This window comes from Peromyscus eremicus, chromosome 8a (assembly GCF_949786415.1).
Source record: "Peromyscus eremicus chromosome 8a, PerEre_H2_v1, whole genome shotgun sequence".
NCBI lineage: Eukaryota > Metazoa > Chordata > Mammalia > Rodentia > Cricetidae > Peromyscus > Peromyscus eremicus.
In genome coordinates this window covers 53,693,727-53,713,039 of record NC_081423.1, presented here as the reverse complement: position 1 = coordinate 53,713,039, position 19,313 = coordinate 53,693,727, and the positions used below count along the sequence as shown (strand labels likewise).

At 48.1% G+C, this 19,313-nt stretch overlaps 2 protein-coding genes and 1 pseudogene across 2 annotated transcripts; 2 read left to right on the top strand and 1 right to left on the bottom strand.

The window, feature by feature from the left end:
• The first annotated feature begins 2,799 nt into the window (after positions 1–2,799).
• Positions 2,800–3,975, top strand: LOC131917006 (guanine nucleotide-binding protein G(I)/G(S)/G(T) subunit beta-1-like; annotated as a pseudogene).
• LOC131916160 (vitelline membrane outer layer protein 1 homolog) lies at positions 3,691–5,613 on the top strand. Its single transcript, XM_059269469.1, has 3 exons — positions 3,691–4,709; positions 4,813–4,928; positions 5,240–5,613. The coding sequence occupies exons 1-3, from the start codon at positions 4,518–4,520 to the stop codon at positions 5,535–5,537; spliced, it is 606 nt and encodes a 201-aa protein (XP_059125452.1). The 5' UTR covers positions 3,691–4,517; the 3' UTR covers positions 5,538–5,613.
• Positions 5,614–8,310: 2,697 nt separating this feature from the next.
• Tm4sf5 (transmembrane 4 L six family member 5) lies at positions 8,311–15,343 on the bottom strand. The gene is made up of 5 exons (XM_059270660.1): positions 15,170–15,343; positions 9,256–9,336; positions 8,806–8,942; positions 8,395–8,590; positions 8,311–8,325 (listed from the first exon to the last, which is right to left on the bottom strand). Exons 1-5 carry the CDS (start codon positions 15,341–15,343, stop codon positions 8,311–8,313), a joined length of 603 nt encoding a protein of 200 aa, XP_059126643.1.
• Between the last annotated feature and the right edge of the window lie 3,970 nt (positions 15,344–19,313).

Below are 19,313 nucleotides of genomic sequence, written 5' to 3'. Positions count from 1 at the left end.
GAATCCATATAAAAAGAGCTGGACTTGGGGCTGGAGAGATGGCTCAGTGGTTTAAGAGCATTGACTGCTCTTCCAGAAGATCTGGGTTTGATTCTCAGCACCCACACGGCAGCTCACAACTGTCTGCAACTCCAGTTTCCAGGGATCCAGTACTATTTTCTGGCCTCCCTGAGCACCAGACACACATGTAGTCGTCGTCGTCTTCTTCTTCTTCTTCTTCTTCTTCTTCTTCTTCTTCTTCTTCTTCTTCTTCTTCTTCTTCTCCTTCTCCTCCTTCTCCTTCTCCTCCTCCTCCTCCTCCTCTCCTCCTCCCCGCCTCCTCCTCCTCCTTTTCCTCCTTCCTTCTCCTCCTCCTTCTTCTTTGAGACAGGGTTTCTCTGTATAGACCTAGCTATCCTGGAACTTGCTCTGCAGACTAGGCTGGCCTTGAACTCAGAGATACCTGCCTCTGCCTCCCAAGTGCTGGGATTAAAGGCATGTGCCACCACCTGGACTCATGTTTTAAAATTTAGATTTATTTTATATATATGAGTGTTTTGCACGCACGTTTGTATGTGCATCGTGTGCGTGCCTGAGGGAGAAGTCTGAAGAATATAGTGGGTCCTCTGGAACTTGGCATCTAGAGTTACAGACGGTTGTGAGCCACCACGTGAGTGCTGGAGAGCACTCAGGCCTCCTGGAAAAGTGGCGAGTGCCCCTAGGGTCTGAGTCATCGATCCAGCCCTCACTTCCATCTTCTCTATTCCGGGCCTGGTGTGACGAAAAGAGAGTTGTTCTGCCATGTCTTCCCTGACTGTGGTTGGAACCCTCTGAGACCACCAGCCAGAGTAAGTCTCTCTTTCAGCTGCTTCTGCCGCGAATTTCACCATGGTGACCAAAGGTTACAGAAGTTCAGGGTGCAGTCAACGCCATGTTCTCTGGTGTGCCTCTTGGTGGTGCCAGCTTCATCCTCAACAGGGTCCTCCACTGATGGCACCATCAGCGGCTACAGTTACAGCCCTGTGACTTTACGGCAGAGGCAAGGGCTCTTTTGTGGCCTTCCTGAAGTGAGGAGCCTCCTTCCCCATGTACTTCTGCAAAGCTCTTTGTCTGGCTCAGGTTTGGTGCCCATGCTTGGCCTAGGTCCCTGTAGACAGGGGGTGAGAACATGTCAATGAACTTGAGACATTTAGAGATCACTTCAGAACATAAGATGTCAATAAAATCAACTATTACAAGGGAAGGAGGTAAATTGAATGGATGATGGAAAGACATCCAACGAATATTCTTTGGAGTTGTCTAAATGCCATCTCCCCACACTGTCTTGCCATAGCTAAGTTGAGCAAACCAGATGTACATGCTTAACCCAGTATGTGGCAGAGATGGTGAGTTAGCCTCCCCCCACCTTTTTTTTTTTTTTTTTTTGGACAAAAGCTCTCTACATGTGGCTATCCTGGAAATTACTCTGTAGACCAGGCTGACTTCAAACTCCACCTGCCTCTTTGCCACCATGCCCAGTTGAGCCAGCCCCCATCCCATTTTTTTTGTTCATATGTAGCAATAGATTTTTAGTCTAGGCCATGGCCGCTTAGCCAGACTGTGTTTTTCAGCTTTCCCTCCATGTAAATCGTCCCTGTGATTAAATGATGGCCTATGTCCAGGGCCAGGAAAATGGTGGACTTTGGTGATATGCTGTAGGGAGTGAGCATGCCCTTATCTGCTCTTCCTTCCTGTCTAGAATGGATGGCATTAAGTCCTGGAGATACTTTAACAACAACATCCAAAGAGCTGAGGACCCTGGACAGCCTTGAGGAGCAGAGTCATTGGTACAGCAATGGGCTATTTACCTCCTTGCTGTCTGGTGAGCAAGAAACAAACCCCAGAACAGGAATCACCATGTTCATCCTGATGCCTGGAGGTGGCGGCAGGCAGGCTACCAGCTCTGTAACCATGAGGACCAGATAGCATCATGGGCACACCAGGCCTGGTGACGGGGAGATCAGGCGAGAAACACTTCTGAGTTAAGAGTATGGGTTCTGGGCTGGAGAGACTGCTCAGTGGGTAAGGGCGTCATCCACTAAGACTGAAAACCTGAGGTCGATCCTCCAGACTGGCACAGTAGAAGGAGAGAACTGATTCCTGTAAGTTGTTTGCTGACCCTACACTTGTGCACGAGCACATAGCACCTCTGTTCTGCAAGACAAATAAATAAATGTGAATTTTTAAAAGGGGAAAATGTGCCGGGCGGTGGTGGCGCATGCCTTTAATCCCAGCACTCGGGAGGCAGAGCCAAGCGGATCTCTGTGAGTTCAAGGACAGCCTGGGCTACCAAGTGAGATCCAGGAAAGGCGCAAAGCTACACAGCGAAACCCTGTCTTGAAAAACCAAAATAAAATAAAATAAAATAAAAAGATATATTATAAAAGGGCTGGAAAGGTGGCTCAGAGGTTAAGAGCACTGGCTGCTCTTCCAGAGGTTCTGAGTTCAATTCCCAGCAACCACATGGTACCTTACAACCATCTGTAATGAGATCTGGTGCCCTCTTCTGGCCTGCAGGCACACATGCAGGTAGAATATTGTATACATAAGTAAATAAAAGTCAATTCACACTGGGTGTGTGGCTCACACTTACAAAAAAAAAGGGGGGGGGAATGTGAAAAGATCCTAGGTTTTGAGGGACGTGGAAAGCACTGAGATATGACAGTGAGTGAGTGTGAACAGTTGTCAAATAACTTGAGAACCAAATTAGAGGTGCTGGCAAAGCAAATCAGGTTCAGCTCCCTTGTGTAAAGTAAATGTCACAAACACCATAGAGCCTGTATGTCCACCAGGAGAACATTGAGGGGTCCCTGACCAAGATTCATGCCCTGCCCTGGGGCACAGACTCTGGGCTCCTCATCATCACTCCTCAGGATGGAAAAGTCATCATCTGGGACAGTGACATTACAAACAAGGCTCATGTTATCCCTCTGCACTCCTCTTGGGGCATGGCCTGTGCATATACTCCTTCTGAGAATTATACAGCTTAGGGTGGCCTGGATAATATCTGCTCCATTTGCAATCTGAAAACTCATGAGGGGAATGTGCTTCTGAATTGTGAGCTGGCAGGTCGTCCTGCTGCTAGTCTCTGGGTGACAATCTGATCCTCACTAGGTCTGCAGACACCTCGTGCTCTGTGGGACATCAAGGTCAGCCAGCAGACAAGCACATTTACTGGACATAATGGAGATATCATGAGTCTGTTTTTCACTCCCCCAAACCAAGCTGTTTCTGGTTCTTGTGATGCTTCAGGCAAACACTGGCAATGTCCAAGAGGAGGTGTGCCCATAGACCTTTACAGGCCATGAGTCTGACATCAGGGACATCTCTCTCTTTCCCAATGGCAATGCCTTTGCCACCAGCTCAGATGACACTTACAGGTTGTCCAACTTTCATGGAGACCAGAATCTCATGACCCTACTCTGATGACAACATCATATACGGGATCATGTCTGACTCCTTCTTTAAGAGCAGATGTGCCAGCCGGGCGGTGGTGGCACATGTCTTTGATCCCAGCACTCAGGAGGCAGAGGCAGGAGGATCTCTGTGAGTTCGAGGCCAGCCTGGTCTACAGAGTGAGATCCAGGACAGGCACCAAAGCTACACAGAGAAACCCTGTCTAGAAAAACAAACAAACAAACAAAACTGCAAACTGAGCATGTCACAGGGAACAAGCCAGTCAGTAGCATCCCTCCATGGCCTCTCATCTGCTCCTGACTCCAGGTTCCTGACACACTTGACTTCCTGTCCTGACTTCCTTCAGTGGAAGTGTAAGCCAACTAAATAAACCCTTCCTCCCAAACTTGCTTTTTGGTCATAGTGTCTCTTCACAGCAATAGAAGCCCTGACTAAGACAGCGACCCATTCTGGGTACGTCTGGTGAACAAGGCTCTCAAAGGATCAGGGCCACAGACTTAAGAAGAGCTCTTCCAGCCCCTACACCTCATAGGCTCTTGATCTACTAACTCTATGCTTTCCCACACACCCTGTAAAGTTGCCCCTCGTCCTCAAACTGCCCCTGCCTAATCCTGTCCCTGGCAGACTTCCACTGGATCGCTACAGTCTCCAGCCTTGGCTCCCATTTCCAGTGCTGGGATTTTCCTCAGTTTACTGGGGGCAAGCCATCTGTCATTTCTGAGACCCAGCTCTCTCATTTACAAACTAGGAAATACGATTTCTGTCTTCTACAATCATTGTGAGGATTACATGAAATATGACTGCAAAGTGCCAATCACAGCTAGTGGTCTATAGTAAGTATTCAGTAGGTGCTAATTCCAACTCCATGGCTTTCACTGCACCTCCTCCCCAAGCTCTTGGGGGCCTCTGTCTCCCGGAGCTGGGAATCAAATCTTCAGGGTTCCTGGAGCAGATTAGTTTTGAATGTCACTTAATCCTGGTCGTTCTTCCACAACCTGAGCCGTGAAAGGGCAACCTGAATTCTGATAGGGACAGGGTTGATATAAACCCATGTAAGTGACCAGATTCATAGGTAATGCAGGATGGAGTTGCAGGCTGGAGCCCAGCTGCTGCTGCGGCTGCTGCTGTGGGTGATATACTGTGGAGATGCGCAGAGAGTGAAAGAAGCACGATATGCATCGATTGTTGACGTGACCAACGGCGGGACCTGGGGTGACTGGGCCTGGCCTGAGATGTGTCCTGATGGATACTTCGCCAGTGGGTTCTCCATCAAGGTGAAGGCTCAGATCTGGGTCTTAAAGGACACAGATATGCCAGATTGCAGAGCTGAGAATGGCAACCCCCTCACTGGACCTCACTTCTCTCCTCCTTACCTAGGTGGAGCCCCCTCAGGGCATTCCTGGGGATGACACAGCTCTGAACGGGATCCGGCTGCACTGTACTCGAGGGAATGCCAAGCAGAACACCCATGTTGTGGAGTCTCAATCTGGAAGGTGGGAGTTCGGGACCCCCTCCCCCCCCAAAAAAAAAGAGGTAGGATAGGCATTTATCTAGCGTGTGTAAAGCTCTAAGTTCAATCCCCACTGGCCCAATGGAAGGGCACTCTCCTTGTGCAAAGGGACGCCCCTTGCCCTCTGTTACACTCCCGAGGTAAACTCTGTTACAGTTACGGAGGAGCGGGATGGAAGTCCACCCCTCTGTACTCAGGGAAACACAGGGGATTAGATCCAATCGGCCTGGTTTGGAAGTCCCCAGGTGGGTAGGAGGTGCTCACAGAACCAATACAACTTTCCTTCTCTTGCAGCTGGGGCTCATGGAGCGAGCCTCTGTGGTGTCCTGGCACCCACTTCCTAGTGGCTTTCTCCCTTCGGGTGGAACCGTTTTCATTTCCCGGGGACAACACTGCGGTGAACAACGTGCGTTTCCGTTGCTCGAATGGTGTGGAGCTGGAGGGGCCTGGGCTGAGCTGGGGAGATTACGGAGACTGGAGCAACTCGTGTGCCAAAGGTGTCTGTGGCTTGCAGACCAAAATCCAGAAGCCTAGAGGCCCCCGTGATGACACTGCGCTTAATGACGTCAGGATATTCTGCTGTAACTCCTGAAGCTGTTGCTGTGGCCCACTCTCCCACTGGACCCTGCCAGTGCTGTGCCTCTTACTATTAAAGCTTCTTGGTCTTGGTCTTGGTTTTTGCTGTTGCTTGATTTAGAAATGAGAGAAGCTGCCTCCTGGCTTTTTATGTATATAAGTATGTATGTATGTATGTATGATGTACACAGTCTGCATATACACCTGCAGGCCAGAAGAGGGCACCAGATCTCATTACTGATGGTTATGAGCCACCATATAGTTCCCGGGTATTGAACTCAGGACTGACCTCTGGAAGAGTAGCCAGTGCTCTTAATCTCTTAGCCATCATCTCTCCAGCCCCCCTTGTGTCCTTCTTGACCCTGCATAGATCAAGGCCAGTGTTCAGGTTTGGCTTCAGGAGTTGTAGGTCACATAGTTCAGAACAAAGAACTTAAATACATAATTTTTTGGACTTTGGCTTTCTGAGGACTGTAGATACTATGCTCCTTTAAGAGCCTTAGCTGTCTCCCTTCTGAACTGATGTATCAGTGACTTCAGATTAAGGCGTGGAATGGAAGTCCCCACCTCTGTACTCAGGGAAACTCGGTGATTAGATCCAATTTATCCCTTATTGGTAGCATCTGGTGTGGAAGTCCCCAGGTTTGAGTTGGCCAGGTGGGGTCTGCATCTGGTTTGGAAGTCCCCAGGTTTGAGTTGGCCAGGTGGGGTCTGCATCTGGTGTGGAAGTCCCCAGGTTTGAGTTGGCCAGTGGGGTCTGCATCTGGTGTGGAAGTCCCCAGGTTTGAGTTGACCAGGTGGGGTCTGCATCTGGTGTGGAAGTCCCCAGGTGGGTAGGAGGTGCCCACAGAGCCAGTGCAACTAATTAGATGACAATACAACGACTTTACATTTTAATTCTCTAGAGCTTCGAGACTAAAGAATCTTTTCTCATAGTTTCTTCTGCTCCCTCTCCATCTCCCCTCCCCTTGCAAATTCCAAATAGTGGCTTTTCTTTTCTTTCTTTCTTTCTTTCTTTCTTTCTTTCTTTTTTTTTTTTTTTTTTTTTTTTTTGAGACAGGGTTTCTCTGTTTCTCTGTGTAGTGTTGGTGCCTGTCCTGGACCTTGCTCTGTGGACCAGGTTGGACTTGAACTCACAGAGATCCACCTGGCTCTGCCTCCTGAGTGCTGAGATTAAAGGCGTGCGCCACCACCGCCCAGCCCAAATATGGCTTTTCTAAACAAGAGATTGCCATTGAAGTCTTAGTCTTTCCACATAGTTTTCTCTGTCTAGAATCTCCCAGGTATCCATATTCAGAATGAGACTTCCCTTATCATGACAAGTATTTCCACGCACTAGCCAATGCTTATCTCATTATCAACATGTTTTTAAAAATGTTTACTGAATAAAAAAAGAAATAAAAACGAAAGGACATGGCTGCTCCTGGGTATGGTGGAGGAGAAGGTTTATTGTAGATAAAAGGGAGAGCATAGGTAGAGACAGGGACATCTGGGAGAATCCAGAGGGCACATGACCCAGAGTTGGGCCACGGGAAGAGAATGGGGAGGGGAGGAGAGAGGGGAGAGCCAGACCAAGAGGCCAGGAGGGTAAAAGGAAGACCAAAAAAAAAGGGGGGGGGGTAACCAAAATGACTGGATTATATAGGGAAGGGCAGCTGGGAAAAGGGCAGCCCAGCCCCTGGGCTGGAGAGGTTTAGGGTAGGGGGTGGGGTATGCTAGCCATACCCTGTATGTAGAAACTGAGGGATGCCGGGAGAACCTGGCAGCCAGGTCCACTTTGATATGTTAAATAGGCAACCTCAGTCATTTGTACAGGGTTTGAGATCTAACATTTACCAGCAACTGAAATAATCCTTCACTTTAAAAAGAAATTGCCAGCCTGGTGGTGGTACACACCTTTAATCCCAGCACTAGGGAGGCAGAGGCAGCAGCATCTCTGTGAGTTTGAGGCCAGTCTGGTCTACAGAGTGAGATCCAGGACAGCCAGGGATACACAGAGAAACCCCATCTTGAAAAACCAAAAAAAAAAAAAAAAAAAAAAAAAAAAAGAAAGAAAGAAAGAAAAGAAAGAAAGAAAGAAATTGCCAGTGGCTAGTGTAAGAAAAGTGAGACAGAGAAGCAAACAGAAGTTATAGGTGTGTGTGTGTGTGTGTGTGTGGTCTGACTGTGAGCAGGGTGTGTTGTTTTCAGTACCTGGAAATATTTTGTTTCTGCAGGTGAAGTGGAAGGGTCAGGCTGGGCTAAGCTGTTCTTTATGGCTTGGGGCTATTTGCCCAGTACAGCCTGACTCAGTTCCTCCTGACCTCCTGACCTGAGGCTATTACCCAACAGTGGGAAGGAGTGAAGTGAGGACTCAGTAGGTAAAGGTGCTTGGTGCCAAGCTGGAGGACCTGAGTTTGATCTCCAGAAGACACATAGTATGAGAACTAACTCCCACATTATTCCCTGACGCACATATAAATGTAAAGTCAATTTAATTAAAAATTGCTCGTCTTTCATCATTGACCCATTAAATTCCTTGAGAGCACAGAATTTTATTTTCAGAACAATAACTTCTTGTTAAGAAAATAACAAGCAGGGGGTGGGGGTACAAACAGAAACACAAGCTGACAATACTGAAGGCCCATGCACACTCCTTCCAAAAGGGTAATCAGAACTGGGGAAGGGTGCTGGGGCGGTTTATACCACAAAGAATATCGAACAACAAAAGCAGTTTATTCCAGCTAATCAGGGAGTGGAAGGACCACTCAGCCTGCCATAAATGAGGTATTATGGGTGGTCCGTGGAACTCAGTGATCTTCGCCCTGCAAGAAAGAAAAGAGTGAAGAGGTAGCCAAGAACAAACCGGATCCGCCCCCGCCCCCCAGCTCCACCCCGTGCGTTCCCACCTTTTTCCGGCAATCGCCACACAGCACGCCTAAGGTCGCATTCACCAGCTGTATTCCACACAGCACTATTTCCAGACTCGAGGCGACCACCAGCAGAGAGAAGAGTGTCACGTTCCAGGGTACCACGTGAGGTGGCGCCTCGCATAAATCCCACAGAGTATCATTGTGCAAGTAGGAGCCTCTGTGGATGGACAGGGTCACTGGAGAGAAGCTGATCACACAGCAGGCCCCACCATCACCCAGGGCAAGGGTCTACTAAGATCTGCAAAGGGCCGGATGGGCTACATGGAAGGGACTCTCTAGAAGCTCGGTCTGGTCCGTCATTTCTGGAACACGCAGGAAGGGCAGGTGGGGAGAGGCGCAGGAAGGGGGACACAAATACAGAGAGGGACTTACTGGGTTTCTTGGAAGTGGTAGTCCCACTTGTTGTTAATTAAGCATTTGGGTCCGATTCGGAGCCCAGTTCCCGACACGGAGAGGCAGTAGATGGCACCAAGCATCCCAAAGGCAGAGGAGAAGACGGAGCGAAGCATCTAGACCCGGTGTGGAAAGGTAAGGTGAGTAGGCCCGCCACCTCCCTTGGAGGGCCACCCGTGCCCAATTCCTCCCTCGTATTGCGGTACTTCTATCCAGCTTGCCTAAAAATACATTTCTCTTTAAACTCCCGGTTTGAAGTTAAGTGAATCCTAAAAGTCATCTTCTGCAGAGGTTCATAGGGCTTCTAGGTCCCTCTGGTCAGGTCCATTTGAGACTCAAGACTGGGAGTGAGGTAGCCCCCGAGACCTGCTTGTAGGACGGTGCTTTGGGGAAGGAGTCAAAAGCCAAACATCTTAATTTGGTTCTTACCCTGCAGCGATTCCCGCAGCAACCTGCGCCGCAGCAGCCCTTGCCCCCTGCCCGGACTGCGGCAATTCCTGGACACAGCACCTGTGGGATGAGAGTTGTTGGTGATGATAGCATTCTCCTAGATCCTCCAGGCTGTCCTTGCATGGCCCATTTCCTCAGGGAAGCTGCCCACGATGCCCTCAGCCCTTTGGACTACAAAACCTTATCTATACTTCTCTGGATCATTGTTGGACTCAACCTTAATTTATCATTATTTATATGCCTGACTTATCTCTCTCCAGATTGTAGTTTCCTGGAGGGTTGGGTCCAATATACTATACCTATCTTAGACGAAAGACCATCAAACATTTGGGCTAGGGGGTGGCAATATTATATGTTCCACACACATATAGTCGCATGATAGGGACTACTACTGAAGGGGAGTCAGGACCTTCTTCCCACTCTATGAATGGATTGCTTTCTCAGGATATCAGTTTTGTCTTTTGGAAAGTAGATCTGCAGGACCTATCTCCAAAGACTGTTCTCAGAATTTAATGAGACAGCAGAATCAATTTATGTCATGATAGGCTCAGAGAGAACGCCCATGCTGATACGTATCTTCAACAGTACGATAGGACATGGAGCAGGAACTATGGTCGAATGGGTTAGGATTTGCACAGAGATTCTGGTGTGGATCGCAGGATTTCCTAAGAGTCAACTTCTAATCTTTTTTTTTCTTCTTGTACCCTTTATTATGAAATACATACCCTCCCAGGGAACCAATCAGCTGTTCCCTACCCTAATAGTCACTTCCAGATACTAGAGAGCCATACCAAACCCCCTGAAGGACATGCTCATTTGAATGTCTTAGTTCACTCAGCTTCCGCGAGCCTCATGGTAACCCCACAACACCCCCCAAATTCATCTGCCTTTTGTCTTTCTTGTCTTCATCAGTGGAAAAACACCCACCAAGTCACCTGGGCTGGAAGATTTCAATCCTCCTATACTAGGGCTGACTTCAAGTCTTCTGTGCTTTGCCTTGGTGGCTTCTAAATCTTTCAGTCCTTTTTTTCTTCTTTCACACACTCAGCCCCTACTCCCCTTCCACGAGGAAGATGTTCTCTACCTCCCTAATAGATGCTCATCACTCCTCTGCCTCTGCCTCTGCCCCCTGAGCGCTGGGCTTAAAGGCACATGCCCCAGGCTTGGAGAGCATTGCCCTTTTGATTTACTGATTTTTGTTCATTTGTTTGTTGAGAGAGTGTCTCACTCTGTAGCCTGGGTTGTCCTGGAATTCACTATGGAGCCCAGGCTGGTCTTGAACTTGCAACAATCCTCTTTGCCTCAGCCTCCCAAGTGCTAGAATTACAGGTCTTAGCCACCACATCTGACTCTATTTTTAAAAAAAAGATTCAATGGGGGCTGGAAAGATGGCTCAGTGGTTAAGAGCACTGACTGTTCTTCCAGAGGACCTGAGTTCAATTCCCAGCACCCACATGGTAACGCACAACCATCTGTAATTCCAACTTCAGAGGCTCTGATGCGCTTCTGTGGTACCAGGCAGGCATGTGATGCACACATGCAGGCAAATATCCGTACACATAAATTTAAAAAGTTTTACTTTTTATTTTTTGTTTTATGTATCTGTGTGAGTGCCTGTGTGTATGTATGTATGTGTATCACATGGGTGCCTGGTGTCCCTGGAGACCAGAAAGTGTGTCCCTGCCTGGAACTGGAGTTATAGGCAGTGTTGAGCATCCATATGGGTACTCTGCAAGAGCAAGAGCAAGTGCTTTTTTTTTTTTTTTTTTAGACAGCGTCTCTCTATGTAGTCCTAAAGCTCAATATGCAGGCAAGGCTGGCCTCAAACTCACAGAGATCCACCTGCCTCTGCTTTCCAAGTGCTGGGATTAAAGGTGTGCACCACCATGCCCAGTAGCAGCCGAGTGCACTTAACCACTGAGCCATCTCTCCAGCACCATCATTCCCCTTTTAAAGGAAGCGTCTCGGGTTGGGGATTTAGCTCAGTGGTAGAGCGCTTGCCTAGCAAGCACAAGGCCCTGGGTTCGGTCCTCAGCTCTGAAAAAAAAAAAAAAAAACAACAACAACAAGAGTCCTGGGGTAAATAAATGTGGGGGCCAGTCCCCAACAGGGAAGGACTTAATAAAAAAAAAAAAAAAGGAAGGGTCTCTCTCTGTTGCCTCTTACACAGGCTGTAAGCTCTCAGTTGTCCTGCGTTCATCTGCAGACAGCTGAGAGCCAATGCAGTCTTGCATGCTCATAATTCCAGGGTTTGGGAGGAGGGAGATCCAGGACCCATTCTTGGTTACATAGTGAGTTCAAGACACACTGGGTTTCATGTGACCTTGTCTTAAAAAAAAAGAAAAAGAAAAAAGAAAAAAGAAAAGTAGGCCTAGTGATGCCTGTCTACAGTCCTAGCATTTAGGAGGTAAAGGGGTCCAGGGGTTCAAGTCCATCCTTGGCTGCACAGTAAGCTTAAGGTGAGCCTGCTATGAAACCTTGCCTCAAAACAAAAACAATAACAATAAAAAAACGTGTTGGATTTGGGGCACACATCTTTAAATCTAGCGCTCAAGAGAAAGACGCAGAGGCAGAAGGATCTCTGTGAATTTAAAGCAAGCCTGGTCTACATAGTGACTTCTAGGCCAGTCAGGGTCACACATCCATCAGCTCAGAGAAACTTAAATGTTTCTGTTTTGTTTTGTTAGAGATAGAGTCTTACTCTATAAAGTAGGCTGTCCTTGAACTCACCATGTAGCCCAGGCTGGCCTTGAACCCTAAACCTATAGTGACCTAACTACCTTAGTCTGCCAAGTACTGAGATTATGGATGTAAGCCACAATGCTTAATATACACATTAATACACACACACACACACACACACACACACACACACACACACACACACACGGTCTCTCTCGGAGCCCAGCTAGCCTGGTCTACTACAGCTACAGAGTGAGTTCCGGGCTACCCAGAGAAATCCTATCTCATAAACGGAAAAAAAAGAAAAAGATTTTTTGCTAAACATGGTGGCACATGCCTTTAGTCCCACTCGGGAGGCAGAGGCAGGAGGAGCTCTGTGAATTCCAGGTCAGCTAGGGCTACATGGGGAGACCCTCTCAAAAAATAAAAGGATTGTTTTCAGATACAGATTACACACAGGCGTTGAGCGTGAGGGAAAAGACAAATAGACAGTAGTATATGCATTTGAGCAGCACAGGATTCCCAAGGGATTTTTACTTTTTGAAATCCAGGTATTGGGTTCCCTTTCTTGAGCTCCTAGGCTCAAGCAATCTCCCTGCTGTAGAGACCGAGCAAGTGGTAGGGTTCTTGGTCTGGGTGCTGCATACATTATCATGCTTACTCTGTGAAAAATCCAGTGAGCCAGGAGTGTAGTTCAGTGGTGGAGTTTGTGCTTAGCTTGAAAAGCCCTTTGGTTCCAACCTGGTGGTCCTCATCCTAGAGTTTTGTTTGTTTGGTTTTTGAGACAGGGTTTCTCTGTGCAGCCCTGGCTGTCCTGGAACTCGCTCTGTAGACCAGGCTAGCCTCAAACTCACAGAGATCCACCTGCCTCTGCCTCCTGCATGCTGGAATTGAATTTAAGGCGTGCGCCGCCGCCGCCGCCGCCGCCGCCGCCGCCGCCGCCGCCGCCGCCGCCGCCGCCGCCGCCGCCGCCGCCACCGCCACCACCACCACCACCACCTTGCTCCCAGAGATTTTAAAATGGACAAAAGAAAAGTGGAGAATTGGGTGGGTGGGTGGGGGGTATGTTTATGTCATCAAACTTCAGCTCTGTGGGCTGCCTGGCTGTTCCTTAAATGTGGATTCCCTGTTTATAATGCTCCTTTTTTTTTTTTTTTTTTAATTTTAAATGTCATCTGGCTGTCAGTTCTGACATCATCTCATAAAAACTTCCCTGGAAACGCCCCTAGGTTGGACGGGTGGCTCAGTTGCAGGGTAAGTGCTCAGCAGGCACCAAGCCCCAGGGTCAGTCTATAGTATCAAATAAAAAGAAGAGAAAAGGGGACCAAATAAGTGCTTCATTTGCCCTAAGAGCTCTTTGTGATGGTCCCTGATGAGTGTGTGTGTATGTGTGTGTGTGTGTGTGCCTCAAACTCTCTACTTTTCCAGAGTGCCTTTACAGGAGTGGCCACCATGCCCAGCAACAGCATGCCATTTATTGGCTCCATCCATCCGACAAGTATGAACCGACCTCCTCATAAAGGAGGCAGACCTTGCTCTCATGGGGCTTCCAATCTTGCTTCCTTGGTACCTTGTTTGTTCCCTATCAACACGGCACAGCCATTAGGAAGAACATACAATGGTACTTCTTGAGAGGCTGCTGTGAATGAGGATGCTGAGAGCACCAACTTAACAGATCCACGGAAGCAGGCAAGTTCGATTGGGCAGGCCAATCAGGTGGTTTAGGCTGGAGACATTCTCGGTGTGACACTGGGTAAACGTGTGGGCCTAGAGGAGTAAGAGAGCTCAGAGAGCCTTAGAGTGGAGGCCGACCACCAGGATCCCTGCAGGAGGTAGAGTGATGCCAGAGGGCCAGGGGAGGGCTGCTATGGGATAGCTATCTCCTTTTAGCTAATAAAGATGTGGCCAGCAGAGGGGACCAAAATGCGACTTCTCCCAGAGAATTTTAAGATGGGAAACTGTGCCAAAGATGGGAAACTGTGCTAGGTAGAGCTCTTGTCTTTATCCCATGAAGATGATACACGAGGTTAACCATCTAAAAGTTCCCCCAAATGGTCAGGCATGGTAGCACACACCTGTACTTGAGAAGTTAAGGCAGGAAGATTTCAAGTTCTAGACTGGCCTGGGTTATATAGTGAGTTCCAGGCTAGCCTGGGGTACAATTGGGACATTGCCTCTAAATAAATAAATAAACAAACAAAAAGTTAGAGAGAGAGAGAGAGAGAGAGAATTCCCTAAATAAGAGGGAGTTGGAAGATGAGGGGTGGGTGGGAATCTAGGATATTTGTGTCTCTCTCCCTCCCTCTTTTTTTTTTTTCTTTTAGACAGGGTTTCTCTGTGTAGTTTTGGTGCCTTTTCCTAGATCTTGCTCTGTAGACCAGGCTGTCCTCGAACTCACAGAGATCTGCCTGGCTCTGCCTCCCGAGTGCTGGGATTAAAGGTGTGCACCACCACCACCCGACCTCGATGTTTTTTTGTTTTTATTTTTTCAAGACGGTTTTTCTGTGTAACCCTGGTTGCCCTGAAACTTGCTCAGTAGAGCAGGCTAGCTTCAAACCCAGAGATCCACTTGCTTCTGCCTCTGGAGTGCTGGGACTAAAGGTGTGTGCACCACCATGCCTGGCTCTTTTCTCACTTTTAATAGATCTTAGTCTGCCAGAGGACTGGGACATCTACTCTAAAATACTGACCTAGGTCCAGGATTCTTATCCTCGACACTGACGGGGATCCTGGAAGGTGGGCTGAGAAGGGATGCCCCGGAAGAGAGGGAAAGCAACATGGAGCTGGCTGGTGGAGTGACTGAGCCGAGCTATCAGCCTGGACTAAGGTTATTCAAAGTACCCACCCTTGCCGGTTACACCACTGTCCTGATGAACTCCCACACAACCAGCTTCTCCTTCTGCTTCTACCTTCCCCCGTAAGGAGGTTTTCTCAGCATGTGCTCACAGGTAGAACTTGCTCCCACCTAGTAGAGAAGCTCTTCTTCCTCCCATTCCCCTCAGACACTCAGCTCAGGACCCTAGAGCTACTCCAGGACCTTCTACAGAACGCTTAGGGTGTGTGAGCAGATGGACAGGCCCCTGGTCCCCACCAAGCCCTTGCCACACCCTCCAGAGCAAACTGCTCCTTCCCCCTCCTTTCCTCTCTGTCCCGTCACCCACCGTCCCTTAGCTGGTACCCAGGTCCCTGGCCCATGCTCCAGCATTCTCACCATCAGACCCCCTCCAATGAAGCCACCCATGAGCCAGACTTGCAAGCTGAGGTTGCTGTTGGTCCAGGTGGTCTTCCCATCAGGTACCAGCAGGAGGGCATTGGCCACGATGCAGATCAGGGAGAGAGGGATGAGGGAGAGCCCCAGACAGCGAGCACACTTTCCTGTACACATGTCAGAGGCTTCAGGAAGGACAGGCGGCAGCGAGTGAAAGTAAGCGGGAAGTGTCAGGGTGCAGAGCAAACTGGGCTGGAGCTTGGAGCAAAGGTCTGAGAAGAGGAGGGGCAGAAACTGGTAGAATCACAATGATAAGAGAGGCCTGGAGGCGGTGCAGGGGCTAGAGCCGGGTGAGTAGAAGAGGAGGATGTGGTGGTAGGAGATATGGGAGCTTGTCCCACAAAGGAAGTGGACTGGGGTCAGCGTCTTCTTTTTTGGTCTGTACACACCTTTCCACAGTCCTTCCTCATCTACTTGAAGACTCAGTTGAATCCTTCACCTCTGGAAGTCTCAACTGTTTCATTTGTAAAAAAGGTTGAGCGAAGCCACTTGCCTTGAGAGCTAGTTGTAAGGATTCAGTGGGACAAGGTACAAAAATCTGTCACCAAGGAAGCATAGGACACATGTATGGTGGCCTCATTATTTCTGTCCCACAGGGAGCCAGGCAGAAATAGCCTGTAACTTTAGCTATTCAGGAAGATCGTGAGTTTGAGGCCTACCTGGGTTACATTGCAAGGCTTTATAAAAACCAAACCAAACCAAACCAAACCAAACAAAAAAGAGATGATAATGACTTCTTGTCTATTTGTTTCTTCTTTTCAAAAAATTTGCTTTGTTTTGTTTTCTCAAGACAGGGTTTCACTGTGTAGCCTGTCCTGTCCTGGAACTCACTCTGTAGACCAGGCTGGCTTCAAACACATAGAGATCTACCTCCCTCTGCCTCTCCAGTGCTGGGATTAAAGGCATGCGCCATCATCACCCAGCTCTCAAATTTTGTTTATTCAACTTTTTCTGTTTCTCAGAGTGGACTCAAGCAATCCATTTCTGGCCTCAGATGACTGTATGAACCTAAACAATCTCATTTTCTTTTTATTTAATTTCAGTTTTATGTGTATGAGTATTTTGCCTGCATGTACATTTGTGAACTACTTGTGTGCCTGATGTCTGAAAAAGCCAGAAGAGGGCATTAGATCCTCTAAGACTGAAGTTACAGGTGATTGTGAACTGCCATGTGGGTGCTGGAAATCAAACCTAGGTCTTCTGGAAGCAGCCAGTGCTCTTAACCACTGAGCCATCTCTCTTGCTCTTGGTTTTGTTTTGTGTGTGTGTGTGTGTGTGTGTGTGTGTGTTTGAGACAGGGTCTCACAATGTAGACCAGGTTGGCCTCGAACTCACAGAGCTCCGCCTGCCTCTGTCTCCCAGAGTGCTGGGATTAAAGGCATGCGCCACCACCGCTCGGTGAATCGTTTATGTTTAAGATTTATTTTTATTTTATGTATATAAGTGTTTTACCTGCATGTATGTCTGCACACCATGCTCATGCTGTGCTGGAAGAAGCCCGAAGAAAGAAAGTATCAGATCCCCTGGAACTGGAGTTACACAAGGCTGCTAGCATCCCTGTGGGCACTGTGAACTGAACCCGGGTCCTCTAGAAGAGCAATCAATGCTCTTAATTGTTGAGTCATCTCTCCAACCCCTGCAATCATTTTGGATGCCTGAATTCCTTCAGCCCTTGCTTCCTTAGGCCCTTGTGGCAGAGATTCACAGTTTCAGGACTAAGCCCCGGATTGTGCCCTTGAAGAATTCACCCATGCCTGGTAGCCTGGTCATGTCACAGAGAGATGAGGGTTACAAGAAATACCTCGGCACCTCACAAGGGCACCTGACGACTGTGCCACAGGGAGTGAGGTGTCTAATCCGGGCCTCTGTTGAATCTCCTGTCCAAACCACTGTAGACACGTGGGAAAAGGAGAAAAAGTAGGTGCCACTCAAAAATAAATGGCAGAATCTTGGAGGAACCCCTGTCATCTGTGAGACAGGGGAGCTGGATAGAGATCAGCCATGAGGAATTTATCTCTTAAACGAGAGGGTGCCTGAAAAAAGAAAGTACTTTGAACTTTCCCCATCTGTCCCAGCTGTTTGCCTCTGACTCATAAACAATTACATGGTCATTAATATTTCCCATTGCTTCTGTTGGCTTGTTTAATGATTTAACAATATTTCCAGTGCGGAAGGTCAGAGGTAACAATGCTTGCTAATTTCAGCACCCAGGAGACAGAGACAGGATTCCTATAAGTTTGAAGTTAATCTGAGCTACAAGTCAGTTCCTGGCCAGCCTGAGCTACATAGTGAGTTCCTGGTCAGCATAGTGAGTTCTTGGCCAGCCTGAGCTACATACTGAGTTCCTGGCCAGCCTGAGCTACATAGTGAGTTCCCGGCCAGCCTGAGCTACATAGTGAGTTCCCACCCAGTTAGGGTTATGTAGTGTGATCTTGTCTCAAAGTAAACACAAAACAAAATTTCCATAGTGAAGGAAATTTCCACAGAAGGGAGGGCAATAGGGAAGCAGATCAATTTAAACAAGGTATCAAGACACAAATATATGAAAATATCATGATTAAAACCATTACTTACAAGCCGGGCGGTGGTGGCGCACGCCTTTAATCCCAGCACTCGGGAGGCAGAGCCAGGCAGATCTCTGTGAGTTCGAGGCCAGCCTGGGCTACCAAGTGAGTTCCAGGAAAGGCGCAAAGCTACACAGAGAAACCCTGTCTCGAAAAACCAAAAAAAAACAAAAAAAAAAAAACAAAAAAAAAAAAACCATTACTTACGGGGTGGTGCTGAAGCACGCCTTTAGTCCCATTACTCAGAAGACAGAGGCAGGCAGATATCTGTGAGTTTGAGGCCAGTCTGGTCTATAATTCGAGTTCCAGGATGGACAGAGCTGTTGTACACAGAACCCTGTCTCAAAAAACAAACAGAAATACAAACAAACCCATTACTTGATATATCAACTTAAAATTTTTTAAAATGTGTTTTCATGGTGCTTCTGATATTTTCTGTCCTTTTCTAATTTTTCATTCTTTTGCTCTCCTGGGGGCCTATTTTAAAGCCGAAACAGTGGTTATTTTTAAATGCTGTACATTATTATCCTTTAGCATGTCACTCTGTCGTTCTCCGAGAAGCCTCGGACTGGCTGTCTTGTCTGCAGCCTCCTCCGAGGGGTTCTGTACAGATGCCTGGAACAACTGGACCTTGTGAGCTGCGTAAGGAGGGAGCTACTTGCTCTGACTCCTCTGCCCTCCCTGTGTTGACATCCTTTGACATGCCAGTTTGTAGCCCCTCCTGCTAGAAGCAGAATACACCTCTACCACGTGGGCAGAACGGAATGTGGGCAGAACCAACCGGATCTCAGTACCAGTACACATAAAACAAAAATAAATCTTAAATTTTTTTCAAAAATGAAGTACTGTATGGTGCCTTATGTCTCTGTCATTGTCACCAGAGGAACATGCTGGGCCACCCACAGGTTTAAAAAAAAAAAAAGGTGTAAGACACAAGGAAAAATCCCTAGGCCAAGCTACATCAGCTGCCCTCTAGTCAACTCTTCCATGTGTGAGTGAAATAAATGCTTATATTCATATGTCATGAACACTATGAGTTTCTATTTTATTAAAAATATTCTGTGTGTGTATGTGTGTGTGTGTTTGTGGGTGTGGGTAAGAGTGCAAGTGTTCCACTGCACACTTGTGGAGGTCACATGACAACCTCTGATGGGGTGTGGGGGCGTGGGTAACAGTGTAAGTGTTCCACTGCACACTTGTGGAGGTCACATGACAACCTCTGATGGGGTGTGGGGGCGTGGGTAACAGTGTAAGTGTTCCACTGCACACTTGTGGAGGTCACATGGCAACCTCTGATGTCAGTCCTTGCTGCTGGCCTTGTTTGATGCAGGGCCTCTTCCTTGTCACCACACATGCCGGGCTAGCACGGACCTGTCTTCACTTCCCACTTGCTGTAGGAGCGCCGGGGTCACAGGGGCACACTGCCACATCTGGCTGGGGTCACAGGGGCACACTGCCACATCTGGCTTTTATGTGGGTTCTAGGATTTGAACTCAGGTCCTGACATTTGCCCAGCAAGCCCG